This window comes from Chionomys nivalis, chromosome 1, assembly GCF_950005125.1.
Source record: "Chionomys nivalis chromosome 1, mChiNiv1.1, whole genome shotgun sequence".
In the NCBI taxonomy this organism is placed as follows: Eukaryota; Metazoa; Chordata; class Mammalia; order Rodentia; family Cricetidae; genus Chionomys; species Chionomys nivalis.
The window spans coordinates 116,879,354-116,902,940 of NC_080086.1; the positions used below are offsets into that span (position 1 = coordinate 116,879,354).

Below are 23,587 nucleotides of genomic sequence, written 5' to 3' on the forward strand. Positions count from 1 at the left end.
GGGAAATTCTAAAAAGTGTTGTGTCTGATAACTTTCATGGGTCTCTAGACAGCTCAAGCCACTGGTGTAGCAGCCACTTCCTCCAGAATGTCACCCAGCTTAGTGAAGGTGCAGCTGGGTACCACCACCTCACCTAGCACACCCTATGACTCGCTTTCTACTCTGGAGTGCCATCAGCACAGGAAAAGAGATACCCATCCAAAACTCACTGGATACTCATAAATATCTCAGATGAATGGAGGGCATTAGTAACATGCTGCTACCTTTGACCACCAGGAGATATGGATCCAGATCCCTCACTGCACACCCTTCCATCAGAGCAATAGTTCTGATGCATGTTCTGTAGATCTCCTAAATCAGGTCCTTGAGATCAAGGAATCAGCACCAGTAACAGTGGCCAACATCATCACTCGTCCTGGTGCTGACTAGCTTTCCCCTCTTCTGCTTCAGGCTCCCTGCCTCCGGTGCTCCAAACTTATAGGATCCGTTACATTATTCATAGGTAGCTTTCATATCAGATTCTCAGATTCTGATTCCCAAGAAACTGAACGCTGAGAAGGATCCAGGGTACAAGTGCTGTTATGAGATGGAGGGATTTTTTTTAAAACCATCTCCCCACTTGTGAGAGCAGAAAACTTGTCTCTGATCAACTGCAACCACTTTCCAGGAGGGAGTCAAACTGACACTTCTTGGTTTACTTGTACACCCTGAAGTCAAAGAATGTGGACTCTCACACTGTAACCCCAACATAACTTCTTTGAAAGAAGAAATGCTATTTCTTCATCAAGTATGCCAAGACTGAAAACTGGGGTAACATGGGAAATTGTGTTATCTCATTGTAAGTTACTTCTCAATAGAGCTAACTTGTCAATGTTCAAACATAAAACGGTATATGAATGACAGTAGAATATCCCCACCTTGTAATAAACAATTGTAAATATCTTTGCTCCAATGAATCAACAACTGATTCGATCCTGGTTAGATTCTTAAAACATAAAACAGATAGTAAAAGTACTATTTAGATGTACTGGAGTACTCTAACAGGTTTTTCTGGCTGTATATAATTGGTATTTTGAATTTGGAAAGTCCAGGTTCTGACAGATGTTTGCTTTATGTCTCGTCACTCTCACTTTGTCTCTCCTCTCTCTAGGTTAATATCCAACACGGGCATTAAGCACCTGCCAGTGGTTCATAAGATTCAGTCTCTTCAAAAGGTTCTATTGTAAGTTTTGATTGATAGGATGTCAATCAGCTCTCCATCTAACAAATGCCTGAGGTAATAGACTTACAAAGAGAAAAAAGGGTATCTTTATTCACATGTTACCTAGTTTCAGTAAATGGCTGGTTGGTGCCTGACCTTGGGTTTATTATGACCTTCTGAACCTCTAGCATCCATCGCATAGTACGTCCTCCAAATACGTGGCTCTGGGTGAGCAGAGGGAGGAAGACGAATAGCAAGGTGGACTGACAATGCTTCATTTGTGTTGTCGGAGACTGCTTGTTCATTCCCAGCTATTCTGACCCGAAATAATCACACAGAAACTATTTAATTACAATACTGTTTGGTCTATAGCTTAAACATATTTCTAACTAGCTCTAACATCTTAAATTAACCTGTTACTACTAATCTGTAAATCACCAAGAGGCTGTGGCTTACCGGCAGGGCTCCTTACAACATCTGTCTCCTGTAGCAGATACATGGTTTCTCCCCGACTCCGCCTACTTTCACCCAGCATTCAGTTTAGTTTTCTCTGCCTAGCTCTATTTTGCCCTATCACAAGCCAAAAAAAAAAGGCTTCTTTATTCATTAACCAATAAAAGCAACACATATACAGAAGGACTTCCCACACCACATTTGAATGAAGTTAGCAGGCTCTGCACCAAGTATTATTAACAAACAAGCTTAGAACCAAATCACAGTCTCTTTACTCCAAGGCTTTAGTATTAGATTCCTGCAACTCTGCATATTCCTCCATCATTTCTCCTTCCTTCTAGAGTCCCTTATTGTTCATAAAGTATTAATAGCAACTGTTTTCCCTCTTCCCATGAATCCTGTAGTTTAAAAGAGGAGGAGAGAAAGGCAATGTGTAAAGCTAAGACAGAGCTCAGTGGCAGAATATTTGTCTAGTAGGCATGAGTATCTGGACTTGATCCCCAGCACAGAAAAAAAGAAGGAAGGAGGAAGAAGGAAGGACAGTGGGAAGGAAGAAAAAAGAAAGATAGGAAAGAAGGAAGGAAAGAAGGAAGGAAGGAAGGAAGGAGGGAGGGAGGGAGGGAGGGAGGGAGGGAGGGAGGGAGGGAGGGAGGGAGGGAAGGAAGGAAGGAAGGAAGGAAGGAAGGAAGGAAGGAAGGAAGGAAGGAAGGGAGGGAGAACTTTATTTCCAATAGTAAACTTGTAAGATTCTGAGCAGATCCCAAAGGAAAAGGTCATTATGTGTACAAGGAGTTGGGAACAGAGGATGAAGAGAATCCTCTAGACCTCTTGAGTTGTAACCAGCTTTTAGCACTTCTACTGTTATATGTTCACCAGACCTAGGTCAGTCTGATGGAAGGATAAATAAAAAAAAATTCTTTAATGTGGGAAGTAAAAAAAAAATCAGTAATAATTTCTTATGTGACTCAAAAAAAATGATGGGAAAAACAATACATAAGAAAAAATAATTAACTCAAATATAAGTGATTGACTTATAAGCATGAGGGCCTGATCATGACCTTTCTCCCCGCAACCCAAACCCCTGCCTTTTTAAAAGCTGAGCATGTACCACCATGCTTATAGTCCCAGCACTAGGGAGAAAGAGGCAGGACACGAGATTTGCTGGCTGGTTGGTCTTTTCTACTAGTCTAGTTTGAGGCCAATGGCAGATGTGTCTCAAAAAAAAGGGTGGGTGCTATCTAAGGAATGACCTGAGATTGACCTCTGGCCTACACACACATACAAAGAAAGTACTAGAAGAATGAAAAAAGAGGAGCCAACACAAATAAAATGAGTAGAAAGGTTGGTCTGTAGGTAACAGGTCAGTTTCTGTGTCCATCCTGGGCAGAGTCCAACTGTAGAAACAAGGCTAAAAAGGAAATATATTGAAGAGAACCTCAATACAGTAACATCCTCTAAGGAATTCTCCAAAGAGATAAGATTCTATGGTTGTGCAATTTCATCTGTGAGAAGAACTAACACACTGCAGATAAGCAGACCGTTTGTTGCCCAAACTTTGAGCTGTTATCCTCTGGACAGAAATTCCATCAAACTGTTATTGCAGCTGCAGATCCCTTGGTGCCAGCAAATGGAAAGGTTGCGCAGGTGGAGCCCACACAAACATCTAATTTGTCTGTTCTTTCTTCTTAGAGACGTTCAAGATAACATAAACATCCACACCATTGCCAGGAATTCCTTCAGGGGACTGAGTTTTGAAAGCGTGATTCTGTAAGTAAGGGGGGAAACCCAATGGCCTGGGTCTTGATTCTTCACTTATCAATCTCTGGCTTTCTCATAACGGCCTAGGCCTTTGTTTGTATAATAACATTGGCATTTCACCGTTTAAATCACTCTATGGCTCCTGTGTTTTCCTTTCATTTTTATATCTCAGAATCGCAACATGGAGTATGTTAATAATGCATGATTCTGTATTGTGATTCAAGTATTTAAAATTGCTCTTTGAATGATTGTCGCCATGATGCAACATCTGCTCCAAAGGACAGACTAGTTAGTGTGTCACTAAAACTGATTATTGCCTGGCAAGGCTTCTGTTGCCTACGAAGAATGATAGGGAAGGAAGTGTACTCAGGAGATAGGACTCCTTCCTCATAATCACAGGAAGCAGCTCCCATTTGGGCCCATGCTGAGCTCACAATGACCATCATCTCTGCTCAGAATAATCACACTTGCTAATAAGCTTGAGTTAATCTGTCTGAATTCTGGGGAAGTTTTTAAATGCCCTCAGTGTCATCAATGAATGACCTTCTAATCCTCTGTGCTAGTGGCCAACATGGCAGTTCACCTGCTCCTCAGGATAGCCAGAAAACAAGATGTTGTAAACCTTCCAAATGCCCACAGGATCCTTGCAATAGGACAGTGACATCTAGAGAATCACTGATTGTGATTATACCTGGAAGAAAAGAAATTCATCATCCTGTTTTACAAATTGTTATGAGCTCATTTTATAACATGATTTCTCATGGTTTTGTTTGGAGTAGACTCACTGTGTGCAGTTTCTCCTGAAGCAGCAACAGCCATACAGACCCTCTCTCTTCACCGCTTGGTTTAGAAGCACTTTGGGATTCCTCAGAGCTCAGCAAAACACTTTTCAAAACAGAATGCTTTTCTCTTGAGAGTCAACATTTTTCAGACATGTCTCTGGAAGATAAATTCACACTTGTGAGAACAGCATCTATTTCCTTACGTTGTCTGCTCGTTAATCCATAGATAATAGAGTCAGAAGACTCCTACTGCACACAGCTGTAAGTCTCCAGTTGTGCTTCATCCAGATACTTGTAATACAGAGATGCTTTCTCCTAAGAGAGCCATCCAGTGCACTCGAGGAAAATGTAAGAAAACGGTGCTGAGCACTGGCAAGCTCTACCTCATCACATCTTCAAAACTTTGGAACTCTTTTCTAAAGACAAATGTACATATTTATTTTTCCTAAACATCCTAAGATTATCAGGCCCTTGGTAACTGACTCAAAAAAAATGAGCAATAAAAACACATTTTGTAGGGCCTTTGAGCCCTTTCTCACCTACCTGTGTCACAATGAGCAGAGGGGCTACTGGGTAAAGTACCTAATGAATGGCTTAATTCAGGGGATGAGAGGTGAGGTTATAATTGGGACCATGGTTCCTAGCATTCTCTGGCCCCAGTTTTCTGGAAAGGATTGTGTCTTTTATGTTTTCTCTCTTCCTTAACTAGCTCCCATCTACCTTGTCCATGATTCATGAGTTTTAATGGGCAAGGCTTCATATTTTCAAGAGAAGTCTCTCTTGAGTGTCCTTATCATTTGACTCTAGGGATGACACAGGACCTAAAAAACCCTGAGGGATTTTTCTTCAACAGGATAACTTCACAGAGGGCTGTCATTCTCATCATCATCCTAACATCATCATCACCAGATTTTAAAGTGGGCACTCTCTATCTTAGGATATTTGGAACCTGGCCTAATGACACAGGCCTATAATCCCAGCTACTTAGGAGGCTAAAACAGGAAGTTTGTAAATTCAAGCCTGCCTGGATTGTAGGATGAGATCAAGGCTAGCATAAACAACTTATGTAAAATTTCAAATATATGTATATTTAAGTATAAATACCTATTACATATTTATAAATGGCTGAGGATATATACCAGATGTAGAGAATATGTCTAGGATGATCAAGGTCTTGGGTTCATCACAAAAGAACCAGAGAAATAGATTATAAATGTACTTTATAGTTGTTGGTTTCTCTGTGTTAGTAGAGTCCAACAGCCTAATAGGAAGTCAAGAGGAAGGGGTTTTGACATAACTCTATTTTGTGTAATGATGTACCATTGACATAAAATATCCTCCTGCATGTTGTGGCCTGCTAACCAAGAAAACAATAAAGAAAATGGGCTTCTTTGAAAATAGCAATTATTGTAGTCAATGTATTATTTCATTATATTAACATCTTTCACAGGGCAATCTTGTGCAAGAAAGATTAATTATCTAATCTACAGACAAGTAGGTAATGCCTAATATAGGCCTACAAAGTCCTGGGAAAAGGTACAAGACCAATAACCAAAAATGCACAGGTCAAATCCAGCTTGTAGCTAAGATTGGCTTTTATAATTGACATGCAAAAAAGAAAAACAATTTTATTTAACTACTATATTCTGTAATTGTTCAATAAAATGTGTGCCATCACTTTGTGGACCCTATATAAAGCAAATGTCATCTTTAATCTTGCCTTTTGGTCCGTAAAATACAGAAAGTTTGTTGACACTTGTGGTTGATGTCAAAACCCCAGGGATAAGCAACCCACGGGTTGGAGGCTGCTGTCCCAGTCACTTTCACCACAGAGGATAGGCTGATGTATCTGCATTCTAAATGTTTTTGGGAGAGACCTTTCAGGGCAGTGACAGTAGAGAATGGGAGGTGGGGAGCAAGATGGAATGCACAGTCACCCCCTTGTCACCAGATGCTACCTGCTGACTGCTAATGGTCGAAAAGATTTACTTTTCTTCTCTCTAGACTTCCTAGCTCACTGGATTTCAGAAAGAGGGGAGAAAAAGGCACACAGTTGTTTGCCTGTGGGTTTTTGGAAAACATCTTCTACCTGCTCATCACAGCTAAAGGAGTTTCTGGAGTCCCCCTATAGTTTCTCTTGGTCAGATCTCAGAATACTGCTGTCAGGAAACCCACCAAGTCCAAGTCAAGTCCAGCAGGGGAAGAAGCTGTAAGCAGACAAGGGCACATAGCCAGAGGCTCAACGCTGGGCTGTCCTGACCTTGGGGAGTTGATTTTGTTTGAAAGTCCACTCAGGAGAAGAACAGGGCAGAGTTGATGGCCCACGGTGGCCTGAGACACCCCTTTCCAAACATACCTGCTTCTCAGCATCTTCATACAGTGAGCATGACAATGTACACCAACCCCACCCCACCCCAAAGCTCTGCTACAGCCACACACACAAACTCAAGCTGCCACAGTCCGCAGTCGGTATAATTAATTTCTCTTCTTTTCTGCCTTAACCCAGAGCCACCTCCACAAACCTCCAATAACCAGGGCCCCACGGGTCACTGGAGATGTTCAGGTTGTCTGACAACTTAATTAGATCATTTTTTGATGGCAGCCAGGCCTGCTGCTGTAGGTGAAGAGCACAAATCCTTAGAGAAAGGTGACATAAAATGTCTTTTCTCTGTCTTAGAAATATTTGCTCAATAATTACAATTTCCATCCTTCAAGGCAGGGAGATCTTTGGTTTTCCTGTAGAATTTTCTCTATACCTGGGCAGAGTGTGCAAAGGTCTTATAGGTACAGTATCCAGAGAGTGTCCTTTTAAAAAACAACTAAATTCCATTTATTCATTCTTTTCTGTGAAGCTCAGTTATTCCTGTGAATAGATAATATGCAGAAATAATACAAACTTCAAAACTTACTAAAGGTTCCAGAGCAATAAACCAGCCTCGGTCTCCCTTCCCTCCCACCCCTGAGCTTAAGGGTTGCATCTTATTTATGCCACTAACTGTGCTGTCTGACCTTGCCCCAGTGCTTCCAATTACAAACCCCTGCATTGGCTGCATCTGACATTATTATGTTTTTAATGGGCTTTTATTTCAGATGGCTGAATAAGAATGGGATTCAAGAAATACACAACTGTGCATTTAACGGGACCCAGCTAGATGAGCTGTAAGTAGCCCTGACTATTCTTCCAGGCCATTTAGAGGGAAATGGCTCTTACAACAGGGATATTGATGTGACTTTCTTTGTCTTATTCTTTCTCCAACTCCATCCCCAGGAATCTAAGCGATAACAATAATTTGGAAGAATTGCCCAATGATGTTTTCCAGGGAGCCTCTGGGCCAGTCATTTTGTGAGTAACTTTGTCTGTTTCCATGTAGAAGAGCTCAGCTTATACAAGTTAAAAGCAAATTTTAAAGAAGGGGCAGCCAACAAGATCAATTTTAATTCACAATACTTGCAAAGACTTGTGGGGATAATTCAGGGTTATTTATAGTATGACTTTAAATAAAGTGAAAACAATAATAACGTGTAATGAGCATGTTCTGAGTGCCAGTGTTCTAATGGGTTAAAATGTGCTCTCAGTTCTTATAAAACCCCTCTGGGGTAAGAGTTCTTATTGCCATTTTGAAGAAAGAAAAACTGGATGATCTGGAAGAATTAAGCAACTCACTCAACAGTAATACAAGTTTTATATAAGGGGATTCAAAACAAACTGTCTGGCTCACAGCAGACACCAACCACTCTGCCTTGTGTCTCTCCCTTGACAGGGAAAGACTGGTTCCCCTTCCTTTGCTCTGTACCCAGGATACATATATACATGTCTTCATTGCAGTGAGATGCACACATTGTTCTTGGATCCTCTTTCCAGATCCAGCAAGATGCATCAGTGTCTCACTCACTCCCTGGATCCGGACTCTTTGCCCCACCAGCACTTCCCTACTTGTAACCTTCATCAAAAGTGGCCCTGTCCTCTTCTCTTCTTACCCAGGCCCCCTTTCCTTGAGGCTCTCTTAAGTCCTCTAAAGAACTCAGCCAAGAGTGACTTCCCCCTGTGACTCCCATTGCCTTTGTGGGTGGGGAGGGGAGGGGCTCTGTATCACAATTTCCAAAGGTCTTCTTTGATGTGTTTTCCTGGACTCTAAGCAAGAGATCCACTGAATTAACTAGAGAATATTCCTCAAGAAGAACGGGACTTAAAAGAAATAAAAATGTGCAGGAAGGCAGGTGAACAAATAGATAGGCTTATACCACACCTCAGACCATCCCCACCCCATCTAATGCAGACATTTGGTAGCCACACTCCTGCCCTCTTATTTGCCAGCTACCATAGGCACCCATGCATCATCATTTACCTGCTTCGCTACCATCCACCAATCATTTTCACCTTCACAAATGGCTTGTGTTCTCTTTTGTGATAGAATCTTTGTATTTCCAGAGTCACTCTCTGTAAGGCAGAACGGGAACTCCACAAATGTTTGTTATTGATGACAAGGGGCATGCTGTAATTCTGAAACAGGCTCTCCCCTTTGAAGAAAGGAAAGTATGTGCTGAGATAGATTTATCATCCTGAGGAAGTTCAAACATTAATCCAAAGTGCCTGAGTTGAGACAAGCACCACTAGCCAATAGTCCGTGTTAAGGCAGAGGTGTCAGCGCAGACGACCCTGGTTAAAACTGAGTTCTTTTCATCCCCAAGCATCAGCTTCCTCATCCAAAGAGCAGTGGTGTCTATCTCTTATTACTATCTGAGACTTAAAGGCATAAGTTAATAGATATGTCCAAATACATGTGTATACATGGATATATGTCTTTCACTCGTGGTATCTAACAGAACACCACCCAGTACTACAGAAAACCGAGAGTTCTTCATCCCAAGGGCATTATATTTTCATGGAAGGGAAATCAGGTCATAATCGTATAGCTTAATATATCTGATTATGATATTCGTTTTGAAGTACAATGTAGGACACAGGGGATAGTGGCGGGAAGAGAGTCTAAGTGCTCAAGCACATGGCGTATTCAGAACCCATAAGGCTTAATGTTTCCTGTTCTGAGAGCTCTTGGAAAACAAGTGGACAAAGTACTTCTGGGGCTCTATGGATGGGTAGAAGTTTGTCCATTTCACTTAGCTAATAGCCCTGAATGCTTTGGATGCTCTTACATGGGCTCTGCTATCTGTTCTTGGCAGAACATGTCAGTGGTTAGAAACGCTTTCAATATGCCACCTACTGGATCTGTAAAGCTATAACCAATTGCATGCTCCTGAAACTGTAGCATTGCGTATGGTCCACAGCTGTTCATTATACAGCTGAGACATCCAGGACCAGGGGAGGAAAGCGGCCCACGGAAGGTCATCCCAAAGATAAAAATAACACAACTTGAGGCGTAAACTTGCCTTCGCTTCTCACATTCCCATGTGTTTGCACCATAAATGAATGTACTAAGACATCTGAAAACTATTCATCAGAACCCCAACAACTGGTATCGAATTGAAATAGAAGGGAACGCCAGTCTGTGATACAGAAACATGCCACAATTGAGCATGCGCTGAAGTTGCATAGACAGGATCCAGGCCAGGCACTGACAATGTGTCTCCTCAGAATTTAACGGAGATCACAAAATACAAGTATCCCATCCATCCCTGCTGTGAAAGAAGGCAGAAGGAGAAGCAATGCTGCAGGGCCCTTACAAGCCTGTCTTTCCATCCACTTTGCTACGTAACACATATGCTCACAATAAAGGGAATGATATTTGTAGAAAAATCCAGTGGAATTAAGAAACACTTTGATTGATTCAAACTGACTGGGAATCCTGGTGTGGCGACACACCTATCATCCCAGAACTCTGGAGGCAGACACAGGAGGATTTCTGTGAGTTGTAGTTGGCCTGGGTTGGTCACATAGTAAGTTTTAGGCCAGCCTGAGCTACAGAGTGAGGCATTGTCTCAAAAAGCATCCCCAAATGGTAGTAAACAAGAATAATATTCCATATACCCCATGCCTTTTTGTGTCAAGACATAAGGATATGTGTGCAGAAACCTGGCTGAAATCACAGCATGTGGCTGCAAATTTCCTTCTGTCCCTTCAAGGACAAGTTAGCACTTAACTTCCAGCCTCCCCTTCTGGGGCTTTCAGGTTATTCCAAATGTCGTTCAAACTGCTCTGCCTGATAACTGGGATTTGGGCAGATGACAGCCTATCTTATTTCCTACTTCTGCAATGTTGTGCAGCAACTCAATTAAACCTTCCCAGTGGGTGCCTTGTTTGGCTGACCAGCTTCCTCCAGTGCTTTAAACAAGTGAGTAGACACAGGATTGTGCTCAGACAGCCCAGAGCACAGCAGCTGCTGCTCAAGCTACGACTGTAGCTGTGTCTTGGGTCAGATCCCCAACTCCCACCCCAAATAAGAGTGCTATAAGCTCCTGAATTCAGGAGATTCACTACAAAATGCTGAGTATATGGGGAATACTTGATGGAAGCCCAGTCTGGCTGAGTCAACAACTGAATGGCAAAGCATCTCTAAAACGTCAGTGGATCCCACAGTGAGCCCAAGAATTAAGATGGGTCCTCAAAGCTGTATTGAAATACAGCAAGGAAGCATGCCTCTACATAAGCAGTCATCGGGTATGGTTGACCCCAGGTGGGAGCCGGATCATATAAGTCAGCCTAGGGCAGGTCTCAGAGTACAACACAGCTATGAACCATCTCAGCTGTGAGTGGGTTTCAGCCGAGTTGCAGTGGGGTTTATAAATATGATTAAGCATCACAATCATCTGGAAGTTTTTTAAACCACATATTGATAATTTGTACCCTAAGAATGTTTGCTTCATTGACTCTGGGCACAAATCAGTTAGTAGTGAGCTTGTCTACCAGACACAAAGCCCTAGGTTTGATCCCCAGCACTCCATGAGATCACGCATGCTGACACACAATTGCAATTGTTGAACCAAAGCTGAAATAGAGACAGGAGAATAGCTGAAATAGAGAAGTAAAGGCAGAAGGATCAGAAGTTCAGGTTCATCTTTGGTTGCATGAGTCACAGGAGACCATGGCTTAAAGGTGGGGAAGGAGGTGATTCACCATCTGAGGACCAGAGCTTAAGAACTGGTATCTCTAACAATGTCCCCCAGTGGTGCTGATGTTGGTAGACCCAAAAGGACTCTAAACATCCCTGCTCTAGAGCCAGTGTTGAGAACTGAAAAGCCTTGCTCAGCCTCAACAGACTGCACTATGTGTGGCTTCCTCTCCCATAGCCTTTCCCTTTATCTCTAGCAGAAAAGTCCAAAAGCTTCTAAGGAAATTGAGAGAGCTCACCCAAACTGTTGGCTGCTTTTTCCTGAAGGTGAAATTTCTAGCTACATGAAGAACAGTGAGCCTCTGAACACAGGAGTCTAAGCTGTTTGATTGCAAAGAGGAAAGGGTGTAGGAAGCCGGGGGCATGCCGACAAGCTCCATCACGTTTCAAAGGCACAGCATCCTCAATCCTCCTTATGAATCTTGACCTTGAACATCAGCAGCCATCTAAGTTTTCACCTGATAGCATTAACTCACTCGAGCTTTTTTTTCTAAGCAATCAAGCGATTGCTGTTTCCTTGGGAAACAGTTTCCTGTGGGGAACATTTAATGTATTGCCTTTGCAGGTTGGAGCCAGTACAATCATATTCTGATGGTTTATCAAATTGATTTGGCTATAGCTCAGATTCATTTGATAGTTCAGATTCAAACACTGAGTTATTTGTATAAGAATGATTCTCTTCCATTACCAGTGTACCCACAGTCCTATAGATAGTAAATTGCCTTTTTATCCCACCTGGGATCATGAAAGAGCGGTCTTCTAGCCATCTGTCAATGTAGAATACACCAGAAATGTGCTCTCACTTATGGAAATGATTGACCTGTAATAACGTCTTTGCTGGGAAAAAATAGAAATTGTTCAAATGAAATTTGTGGCGGTGGCTCTAACAGACTTTATTAAAGAGGCATGGAGCATGATTTAACTCCTGCCTCTCCTATCCCCATGCCGTTACCAACTGCCCTCTCCTTTGCCACTCTGTAACTCAGTGCCAAGAATCATAGCACTGTTGAAACAATTTAGGATTACTAAATCTCTGGGGACCCAGCCATGAGCCTGTAGTGTCTCTCTTGGTACTTTGATGGGTATAAAATTTCAAAATCATCCATTGCCAAAATATAGCATGCACTGAAATATTTAACCAAGATGGTACTTTAAGGTGGGAAACAATAGTCGTTCAACTGAACCATACTAAAAGACAAGGATTAGACAAAGCAGTCCACAGCTCCTGCCACCTTGTCCAGCCACCAGGAACAAAAGCAGACCTTTCTGTTATTTTTTCCCTTTTCTTTAGGCATGCCTTCTTTTGGCCAGCTCTGCTACTGACATGGGTGCTCTATTCTCTGAAAAATTTTTCATTCCCCTCTCCTTTGGGCTCTTCTTTTTCCTCTCAAATGTAGAAGGGTCACAGGCAGCAATCCAGGCCCTATTCTTTACGTTCAAAGATCTGCCCATGGAATGAGAGGGAAGCCTTAAAGTTGATCAGGGACAATTTAAACTTGGGTAATAGTTATTTGTCAAGGACATTTCCCAAAAGCAAGCAATATGAAACTGAAGACCAGTTTTTTGCTTAGTTATGTCTTCCCACTTGAGTTTGGACCATGTTTTTAATTCAGATTAGTTTTAGATATCCAGTGAAATGAACTTTTATATTCCAAAGAATATTGTCCTGTTATTTAATATAGTTGTTGGTAGATTAAAGATGATTGCAAATTCTTTAATTGTCTTTCTATTAACCATCTATTTGTCCTTATGTGGAACCTAAGCTGAATTGTGAAGCTTTGAGGCAACAGAATATGAAAGTGTTGCTACTTGAATTCTGGACATAGATTCTAAGAGCATCATTAGCTTCTGCATTTGTTTTGGGCAGTCCAGGACTGCCATCGAAGAGCTCTGAACATCCAGGGGCAGTGCGTGTGTCTAACCTTTAGATGCTGCCATTCGACATTGTTGCCTGCAAATTTCACATGCAAAAACTACACAACTAAGCTTTTTAAAATCTACAGAAAGTGCCATAATGTTTTGAATAAGTTTATATATACATTTCTATCAGCAGGGACAAAGTAAGAAGTAAATCTTGTTCAATGTTGTTTGAGACATAACTATTCCCATTTTTGCCCTGTTCTACTACTACAACACACACATACACCCACACACACACACACACAATTTCCTGACTATGAGTTTCCCAGGTAACTTAGAAATATGTTGTTTGATTTTATAATTCCTTTATAAAAATGCTTTTCACTTCTACATGGCAATCACCTATAGACTGAAATAAAATAGACACCAGTTTTCAGGTCTCCATGAAAGTAGGCATGTGCAATTATGACTAAACTGGCTGACTTTAGCTCTTACTAGGGGATCTGAGGGATACCCAGTCATCTCAGAGAGCATTATCTCTGAACATCTGTGGGATAGTCCAGAAGACTGCACTTGATTCAGTGGAATATAGGGGGATATTTTCCTTAATCAGTGTGTGTGGGCATCATCCAGCTGACTGGTGTCTTGACTTGAGCAAATAAAAGAAGACAAATTCACACTGTCTCTCATTTCTGGAGCTACTACACCCTTCTTTTTCTACCCCCATATAGCAAAAGTCCAGGTTCAACAGCCTTTGGACTTGTACCACTTGTACCAGTAACTCCTTGGGCCCTCTGAGGGCTGAGGACTCTAACTTGACTATGCCATACTGCCATGTTCTTTGGTCCTCTCTGCTGAAGATGGCCTATGGTGGACTGCTCAGCTTTCACACTCACGTGAACTAACTCCCGTGATGAATCTCATCTCCTGTATCTCTACATCTCCCTATGTTATAGGTTATGTGTCTCTGGAGAATTGTGATTAATGCAATCGCTATGTGCTTAGGGACATTTTAGTTAGTATTTCAAGATAGCTCAGAATACAAAGCAAAACACGGTGAGGGTTATTCTGAGCAAGCATGTTTTAAAGAATACAGGGACCACGGGATGGGATTTAGAACTCTGAGCTTTGAAAACCAGACAGAAATTTAGAATTTATATAAGAAGGAAACATGGCTCATTGAAATCTGGAGATTTTTAGTCTTGAGTACCTGGAGACCTTCACATAGTATGTATTCAACAAATTGTATATTAAATAGACTGTAAAAAAAAAGGGGGGGATTAAAGACAGAAAGGACATGGAGTGGCTATTACAAAATCAGGTCTGGACTAATGAATTGTCTTTTCATACTGTTGCTTCACTGGTCACAGTCATCATGCTGTCCTTACGGTGACCCATGCCTGTAACCTCATAGTTGAGTGGCTGAATCAGGAGGACCACTAGGATTTTAACGGTAGCCTGACTTATATAGTGAGTTCCAGGCCAGCCTGTAACAGAAGCTAGGACACTCTGAAACAATGAGCAGAAATGGTAAGCTGGCCAGCACAGCTGACTTACTTAGCAACAGAGTCAAGGCTCTTCGGTGGGCAATAGTTTATGCACCAGACTTGCATCTGCAAGGACCATGGATCTAAGGAATTATAACTCAAAGATGAAGACTATAAATCATACCTGGAACACCTGAACTTGTTCCTTATAGGTGATAATAATGGGGGAGGAAGAAGCATTTAAATCCAGAATCACAAATGGAGACCATGGTGTCCTTCCCTCCATGATTATAGAATTGGGGGAGGTGGGGGAGTCAGTAAGTATAGAGGATTAGAATTGGAATGAACAATTTTGATTTAATTGGCAAGAGGGAAATTTTAACATAGTTAAGTTCTACCTAAAGGCAATTACTAAAGGTTTTGAAGATGTCCATCTATCTGAATGTCTAATAAGGAATCAGAGGCCTGGAGATTATCAGGGGTAGATAACAACTTCTGAGCTCAGGACTCAAAGAGCAAGTGAGAAGTAGACACCCTGTAGTCAAAGAACAAGAGAAAGTTAAAGAACTAGATCTTAACCAGATCTGCTCAGTAGTGTCTAGAGGAGATGCAGATGCTGCCAGAGGCAGAAGGGATAAGAGGACGTGCTCTCTTGCCATCTCCCAGGACTCCCACCCACAGTTAAGAAGATGATTATGAAAAATAGACCTGGCAGGGGTCATCCCTCCTGCAGTGCAGAGAGGAGCACAGATAATGGCATGAACTATATATAATATAAACCAGGCAGGGGAAAGGAGTACAGTATACAGTGATTGGTCCTTTGTCATAAGAACCATGGGAACTTGTTGAAGAATTTGAGGTCATAATTTGATTGGCATGGTAAAAATTTTTGTTCAAGTTATGGTCAGAAGATTGTACTGGAAAGGGGAGTAGACGACCATGAAAGAAGTTATAGGTCCATTTCATCTGTCCATGCAAAGACTCAAGTGACCCTTACTCAAGTAACAAAAACAAATTAAAGGCCAGTTGAGATGATAGACTGTGTCCAAGTGAAGAAGGAGAGAGAATCCAAGATAACTCCCAGGTCTCTATCTTGAATAACAGAGGAAGAATACAGGAAAAACATACTGAAATAGAAAATACCAACTCATACCAGACCCATGGTAACTTACTCAGTCAGAGACAATCTTTCAAAGTTGGCCTCTGTGTGAGCATGTGCATGTGTGACCATGCATGTGTGTGATACTTATGTCTAATAACAGCCAGGCATTAAGTAGTGCCTGCATACCCTTCACTGTGGGTAGGTATGATTTCTGTCCTCTCACTTTAGAGCTGAGGAAATCAAGACATAGAAAACACAGTTTAACCAGGGTCACGGATCTAATAGGCACAGGGGCAGGCTATGTCTGCCATGAAAGTCAAGTTCATGTCCCCTCTCTTCCTGCCCCCAGCCATCAGGCTGAGGCTGCCTCTATTGACTACCAGACTCCTCTTCACTGAATGACATGTTCCCTTCTTATCATTTTCTATGATTCAGGCCACAGATACTTAAAAAAAAAATCTTTTCTCATTTTACATACTAATCCCGGTTCTCTCTCCCTCCCCTCCTCCCACTCTTCCCACCTCACCTTTTAATTACCTCACCCATCCATCTACTCTTCAGAGAGGGTAAGACTCCATGGGGAGTCAACAAAGTCTACAGGCCACAGATTCTACCACAGTTCACTAGAGATAGCTTTATAGCTGGCCTCACCGTGGAGGAAAATGGTTTCGGTCAGGCACAAATGATATACAGAAGAGAAATAACTGATTCTACTCACCAGCAAAAAAATGTGCCCAAACCAATCAGGATGCAGGTCTGTCCAGTTATTAGAGCAGCCTGTTAGCTAAATCCTCCCATCAGGAGCAATAGGATCAGGACTCTTCCTATGCAAGCCAAATGTCTTTTTAAGCTGAATATTGACAGGACCCAGGTGTGCTGCTAAGCTGTAGTCTCCTTTCTCACCCATTTAAAAACAAACAAACAAACAAAAATCATGTTACTAGAATGTCTGCTAGTTTGTCTATTATCTGGAAGCAAAAAAAAAAAACCTTTGAACCAAGGTGATTGGAGTATTGTATTTTCTCCTTATAGAGACATCTCAAGGACAAAGGTCCATTCCCTGCCCAGCCATGGCTTAGAAAATCTGAAGAAGCTGAGGGCCAGATCCACTTACAGTCTGAAGAAGCTTCCTAGTCTGGAAAAGTTTGTCACCCTTGTGGAGGCCAGCCTTACCTACCCCAGCCACTGCTGTGCCTTCGCACACTGGAGACGGCAAATGTGAGTCCTTCTATGTCCGCGCTGAAGTCTGGCATGGGCATCCCCACAGTGGAGAACCTTTATACACTGGTGGCATGAAAATCCACACACAGGGAAAGTTTGAAGGAAGTCCTGAGGCGTGTTCTGGGTCAAAGAGTCAGTTTGTAGAGGGTGAGAGTGGCTGGGTTCACAAGTTCTTTGAAAAGTAATCTCAGAGGAGAGAGTGAGTCCACCAAACATTAAATGAGAAAACATGAGAACCTTCCAGCATGGTCTCTGACTCAGACTGATACTTAACCCCCTGCCCTTTCCTTGGTATCAATATGAATTTTTCCTTCCCGTGTCAAACTCTATACATCATAAATATCCCCATCACATAAAGTAACTAAATGCTTGTCCTACTCACATCAAAGTCAGCAAGGGAGGAGAGATGCAAAGATGCCTTCCATAGAGTGTGTCTGGCGTGTGCACACTCCATAGAGTGCGTGCACACCTGTAACTTCCATAGAGTGCATACACACCTGTAACTTCTCCCAAGCCCAGTAAGTCACTCAGGTCCAGCGCAGAATTCAGCAACTCAGAGAGAGGGCAAAGTTTAAGACATCTCTTAGCTTAAACAGGATAACCAAAGCAGAGCCAGGTCCCAGTGGCAACTCTTTCGAAGGTTGCAGTGATCATAGGCAGGATCTGGAAAGGAAAGAGATGGCATTTTTAGAGAGAAAGTCCACAAGCCTCAGACACTAAAAGGGTCTATTGGAGGAAAGACGTTACCAAACCTCTCATTTTCCCCTAACCTCACCATAGGAGCCACTCTGCACGGTCTCACTCAGCTGGATGAGGTCTTTCCAGTGTCCTTAAATGGTAGCCCAGCACCAAGGCAGCTCCCAAGCAGTGCTATTTTACCATTTAGTGCACTCTCCTCAGTTAGCCAGGCTTTAACAGATGCTAAGCAGCAACAGCCAACTCACTTGCTCAAAACAAAAGAAAGGCAAGAAAATGAGCATCAAGACAGTCTACGCCCTGCAGTGCTCCCAAAGTAATGGAAAGTACCTAGCCCCTCATGAAGGACCAGCAGAGAAGGGGCTGCTTCTTAGAATTAGTGTACATCACTGAGAAACTGTAGCACAATGCCTGCTCTATGCGCTACGGTACGGTTCGCAAGTCCGACAAGAAGCTGGAGACTGAGACACACAGACAGAGACGGGTCATCCTTGAAACAAGAATGCCCCCTTGAATCAAGAATGACCACTTTATTGTGTTCCAGGGCAGCTTATGTAAGGTCTTCTTGACTAAATGACCACACCCCAACTCTCAGCTGTAAGCCCACCAGAAACCACTCCCCTACCATCAGGGAGGGTCTCACCCTCAGAGCAGCTGCAAGCACAGGAAAACAAGTTGTTCGCTCAGAGCAGCTGCAGGCATAAGAAATCAAGTTGTTTACAGGAAATTCAGGGTCTGGGCGTCCACAGTTCCCAACAGAAAACTATCCAGATTTAGGGACATCCCATAGATGGACCTAACAGCTGGAGGATTTCTTCCCAACAGTTACAGTTCCCAAGGCAAATGGCTTCCCTCGTTCACATCCAGACAAGAATTCTTCTAGCCAATTTACTGCAAAAACCCTACAACAGAGAACCCTCAGGAGAAATCTCAAAAATATTAAGATCACTATAACAGTGGCTGCTGTATGCCCTATGGTCCTATGCCAGTGAGCCACAGGAAAGACTCTCTTACTTTGTTGCTAAGAAATCTCTGACTTTGTCACATTCTGGTTATATGGACATGGCTTTAGGACTCTAAACCAGAAACCTCAAGTTGCCTTAGGTGTTCCATGCCATAAAGCTTTCTCTGGTCCCTCCAGGTCATATGGTGTTTGTGCCTCCTGGGTTCCTGTTATAATAATTTTCATTAGTGGTCTGTAGGTCTCCCATCACGTACCAAAACATAGGTGTTTGTTTCCTTTGGTTTTTTTTTTCACCTAATGGATTCACATGTGCGCAGGCACATGTGCGCGCGTGCATGCACACACACACACACACACACAAAGATAATGGTTGGCAGAATTTTTCCTAAAATAGTGTCATTTCATTACTTATTTGAACAGAGGTTTGCTAATAAGATTTGTCTTCTAAACTGTCTTATGAAGCTGTACTTCTTGTCCTGGTTGGGAAATAATGCCCACTATATAAATACAAGCCCCATGATCCCATGGGGTTTGGACTCTTGTTGAAATGCTGGGTCAATCATATCCCTTAATTGTCATTGAGTCAGCTATTTCCTATACACAGCTAACTTTGTTTTGTTTCTCTTTTGTTCTTTAAGTTTTCTTGTCTATAGGCCATTTCCTCACATCTGTATTTTAACCAATGCACCGTGACACATCCTTCCTGGTACCCAACATGACGTCAGTAAGCACCATCAGCTGCTCTGCACACTGCTGGCAGAGCAGAGCGCTCCCTACCACCCATGAGATCACATTTCTTCTTTATTGTTGGTATTGCAGAGGTGAATCATCATTATCAGCATGATTCCCTTCTGCGACAGGCAGAGACTAGGGCCCAGACCTACTGATAGCTGCATCATCATTGACCAAAGGAAGCTCCAAAGCTTCAGCTTTGCCTGCTTCCATAGCTCAGGCCCTGGGGTACCCTCTGATGCCATCTACTTAGCATCTGTCCATCAATAGCTTGACTCCTCAAGTTCCACTTTTAAACTGTCCCTGTGCTAATTCCCCTTTCCTTATTCTACTGAGGATTTATTTGCTGAGACACTGCAAGGCAACACTTATTTTCTTTAGCTCAGTCTACGGCACTGGACAAGCATGCTCACATCCTGTAGAAGCAAATGAGAGCTGCTCCTCCCCCAGCCACCAGCCTCTTTGTGTTATCTCGAGGGACGTGAGTGCCTCTAGTCAGTGGGTGCCTTCTGTTTCAAGAAAAGGAGAGCTCACTATTAAGTAGGTCGGTGGTAGCATCAGTGATGAGAATTTTCTTTACTAAAGCCAGAAACTCCAGAAGAGGAGATATTCTTGACATAGTGAAGTCAGCTCCTAATCCCCTGAACCAGATGCAATTCTCAAGCACCAGAGAAGTTACCTTCTGCTCCCATGGCTGGATTGCGACTAACCCAGAGATTGGATTCAAACTCAGCACCACAGAATGGGCCCCTGTCCGCTCCACACCTGTCTTAGGGCTTGCCCCACTTCAGCTCACGGACTAAACTCGATGATTTCCTGGGGATTCCCATTCCAGCCATTTTCAGTTTTGTGTGTTAACTGTCCTTATTAGTGTAGCTAGGACAGAACTGAAAAATCTTTTCCGGTTTCTAAAATAAAAGATGATACTCCAGAAATAAAGTAAGAAAGAAAAACAGAATCTCTAAAGTCAACATAAAAGACCTCTGGCCATTTTGTCCATTTCCCATTGGTGAGAGAGAAGAGAGCAGGGTTCTCCATGACGTCCCTTCTCACTGGGCAGAGGAGGAGGGGAAAACTCAGTCTGTGGTACTGGACACACTGCTCCTCCTGCCCTGCCCAGCCACCTGCCTCTTCGTATTGGGGCTTTTGAGGGGCTTGAATGCTCTTTCTTTCTTTCCTATTGGTCTGAGACTGTGTTAAATTTGAGAAAATGCTAATTTAACATTTCTGTGACCTTTCCCCTTGAGCAGGAAAAGAAGAGTAAAGATATATATTTGAAGGCAAAAGATACATTTGATTTCTTTTTTCTATCAAGAATTCTCCCTGTGTGAAAAAGTCACACTGGGAAAAAAAAAGTCACACTGGTTAAGTCTTTACATTACAGAAGTATCTCTTCTCTCCACGTGAGAGTCTGAGTAGAAAATTATGCATACACTTGTAGGTTGAATATTTACCACCCGGGTTTCATTCAATTCTTTCTGAAAGTGCTTCTATCCTGCTGACAAGATCTATTATATATTTGGGCTTACAGGGGAAATAAAAGACAGGAGAGTACCCTAAGAGGACTCTGTGGCTCCTGGGATATGTAACAACCTGCCAACAAACTAGGCTCCTTTAAAGTCTGTATTTGCTCCGCTGGCCGCCCACGGGGGAACTATTTCATATAACAGAACTCGGCTTATTTTGCAGGGCAAATGAATGCCTGAGACCTATTGTCACCTCTGGGGAGTGAGACAATAAAGCCCAACATCCTGGTAGCATTTCAGGAATATTAGCTGGACTCTCAACAGCCTGAGCACCCAAGAGCCAAAGGATGGGGCTGCACACTCATACTCTGGTTTGTGCAGATAACACAAGCAAATAAACTCTCGTTCGTGTCAGAGAACAGAATCTTCCAGTGATTAGAGTAGAGAAATAGGAGTACGTCCACCCAGGCATGCTAGAAGATGCCTGAATGGAGGCAGGCAGGACTGGAGTGGAGATAATATCAAGTCTGTAAATTATTTGTACTTAACAGCCAGGGTTAGCCCCAGGCGCCTTCCTTCCCACATACAGGTTGTGGCCAGATGGCTTCCCCCATGGGCCATCCAGCCCAAGGATTATATATACACACATTCTTCTCTTCATTTACAGTAAGCAGCATTAACCCATGAGTCAGCCTCAAGGGCAGACAAGATGTTGGGAAGTAAAGCATTCTCAAAAAGAACCCTATTATTTCTACTCTGTACAAAGATGACAATATAGTTGCCATTTTGAACCCAGGATGTTGATTCTATTCCTTTTTGTGTTTTTCTAGCTCTGAACTTCATCCGATTTGTAACAAATCTATTTTAAGGCAAGATATTGATTATGTGACTCAGGCTAGGGAACAGGGCATCTCTCTGATAGACGATGACCCCAGTTATGGAAAAGAATCCGACATGATGTATAGTGAATTTGACTACGACTTATGTAATGAAGTCGTTGACGTGACCTGCTCTCCAAAGCCAGATGCATTCAATCCATGTGAAGATATCATGGGGTACAACATCCTCAGAGTCTTGATATGGTTTATTAGCATCCTGGCCATCACTGGGAACATCACAGTGCTGGTGATCCTAACCACTAGCCAATACAAACTCACCGTGCCCAGGTTCCTGATGTGTAACCTTGCCTTTGCTGATCTCTGCATTGGAATCTACTTGCTATTCATAGCATCCGTTGATATCCATACCAAGAGCCAGTACCACAATTATGCCATCGACTGGCAGACAGGAGCGGGCTGTGATGCCGCTGGCTTTTTCACCGTCTTTGCCAGTGAACTATCGGTCTATACACTGACAGCCATCACCCTGGAAAGGTGGCACACCATCACTCATGCCATGCAACTGGAACGCAAGGTGCAGCTCCGCCATGCTGCCAGCGTCATGGTGATGGGCTGGATCTTTGCCTTCGCAGCTGCTCTCCTCCCCATCTTCGGAATCAGTAGCTACATGAAAGTGAGCATCTGCCTACCCATGGATATTGACAGCCCTTTGTCCCAGCTGTATGTGATGGCCCTGCTTGTCCTCAATGTTCTGGCCTTTGTAGTCATCTGTGGCTGCTATACCCACATCTACCTCACAGTCAGGAACCCTAACATCGTGTCCTCATCAAGTGACACCAAGATTGCCAAACGCATGGCTACACTCATCTTCACTGACTTTCTCTGCATGGCTCCCATTTCTTTCTTTGCTATTTCTGCCTCCCTCAAGGTGCCCCTCATCACTGTGTCCAAGGCCAAGATCCTCCTCGTTCTGTTCTACCCCATCAATTCCTGTGCCAATCCTTTCCTTTATGCCATCTTCACCAAGAACTTCCGCAGGGATTTCTTCATCCTGATGAGCAAGTTTGGCTGTTATGAAATGCAAGCCCAGATTTATAGGACAGAAACCTCATCCACTGCCCACAACTTCCATGCAAGGAAGGGCCATTGCCCCTCGGCTCCCAGAGTCACCAATAACTCCAGTTACATGCTTGTTCCTCTAAGTCATTCGGCCCGGCAATAAAATGCAATGTGAAAATGGATCACCACCTTGAATGGCAATGACTTCCTTCTAAAGTAGGCCAGGGAATAGCTGGCAGTATTTCTATACTTGCATCTAATTTTCATCTTCCTGGCTCTGCACATGGCAAATTGATCAGGAACTGAACTCACATGACTCTTTTAAGAACTGAATTATTGGTAAAGACAATTAAAGTAAAGTCATTCTGCAGCACGCTTGTTCCCCGCTTCTGTTTGGACTGTCTCCATTGATTTTGTAAAAATCATGTTCAGGAGGCTAAGTGGAGACTTGTCCTGGAATTGTACAGTGAGGAAAACAAGACTCTCAACAACTTGTCTGAAACTGCTTGAAGTATTAGAGGCAAAGCCAGGATGAGGCAACCTGACTCTTCTGGAATTTCCAAGAGAAATGTCGAAGCGTCGTGCAAATATTTATTGAATGCTATGACAGCTTTGTAATGGGTCAGTGTGTATGGGCTTAACTACATCATCCAGAAACCCTTCCTTTGGAGTTCTGAGTTAGGGTGGGCCACCCAGAGAATTCTTAGGAAGACATAACATAAAAAAAAAAAAGCAGCAGCTGTACTGTGGTCAACACTACATTGCTGAAACTGATTCCACCAAGCTGTCAAGGCCTCATGGTGGGGGATCACTCTACTTTCCCCTGGATCCTCCCTTGAACTCTCTGAGTGAGTTCTGGGACACCTGTGTATTTTCAGTAGCATAATGAAGCACAAAACT

General features: G+C 42.8%; 1 protein-coding gene across 2 annotated transcripts in view; it reads left to right on the top strand.

Annotated features, from left to right (window-relative positions):
* Fshr (follicle stimulating hormone receptor) overlaps positions 1 to 22,993 on the top strand; it is a 180,675-nt gene extending 157,682 nt beyond the window's left edge. Inside the window, exons 5-10 of one of the 2 annotated variants that reach the window (XM_057782301.1) lie at positions 1,151 to 1,222; positions 3,344 to 3,421; positions 7,285 to 7,353; positions 7,463 to 7,537; positions 16,743 to 16,928; positions 21,620 to 22,993. In XM_057782301.1, the coding sequence (XP_057638284.1) occupies positions 1,151 to 1,222; positions 3,344 to 3,421; positions 7,285 to 7,353; positions 7,463 to 7,537; positions 16,743 to 16,928; positions 21,620 to 22,850 (1,711 nt within the window). In that variant the 3' untranslated portion in view covers positions 22,851 to 22,993. The remainder of the gene's footprint in view (positions 1 to 1,150; positions 1,223 to 3,343; positions 3,422 to 7,284; positions 7,354 to 7,462; positions 7,538 to 16,742; positions 16,929 to 21,619) is intronic. The other variant, XM_057782309.1, reaches the window with a different exon arrangement.
* The last annotated feature ends 594 nt before the right edge of the window (positions 22,994 to 23,587 follow it).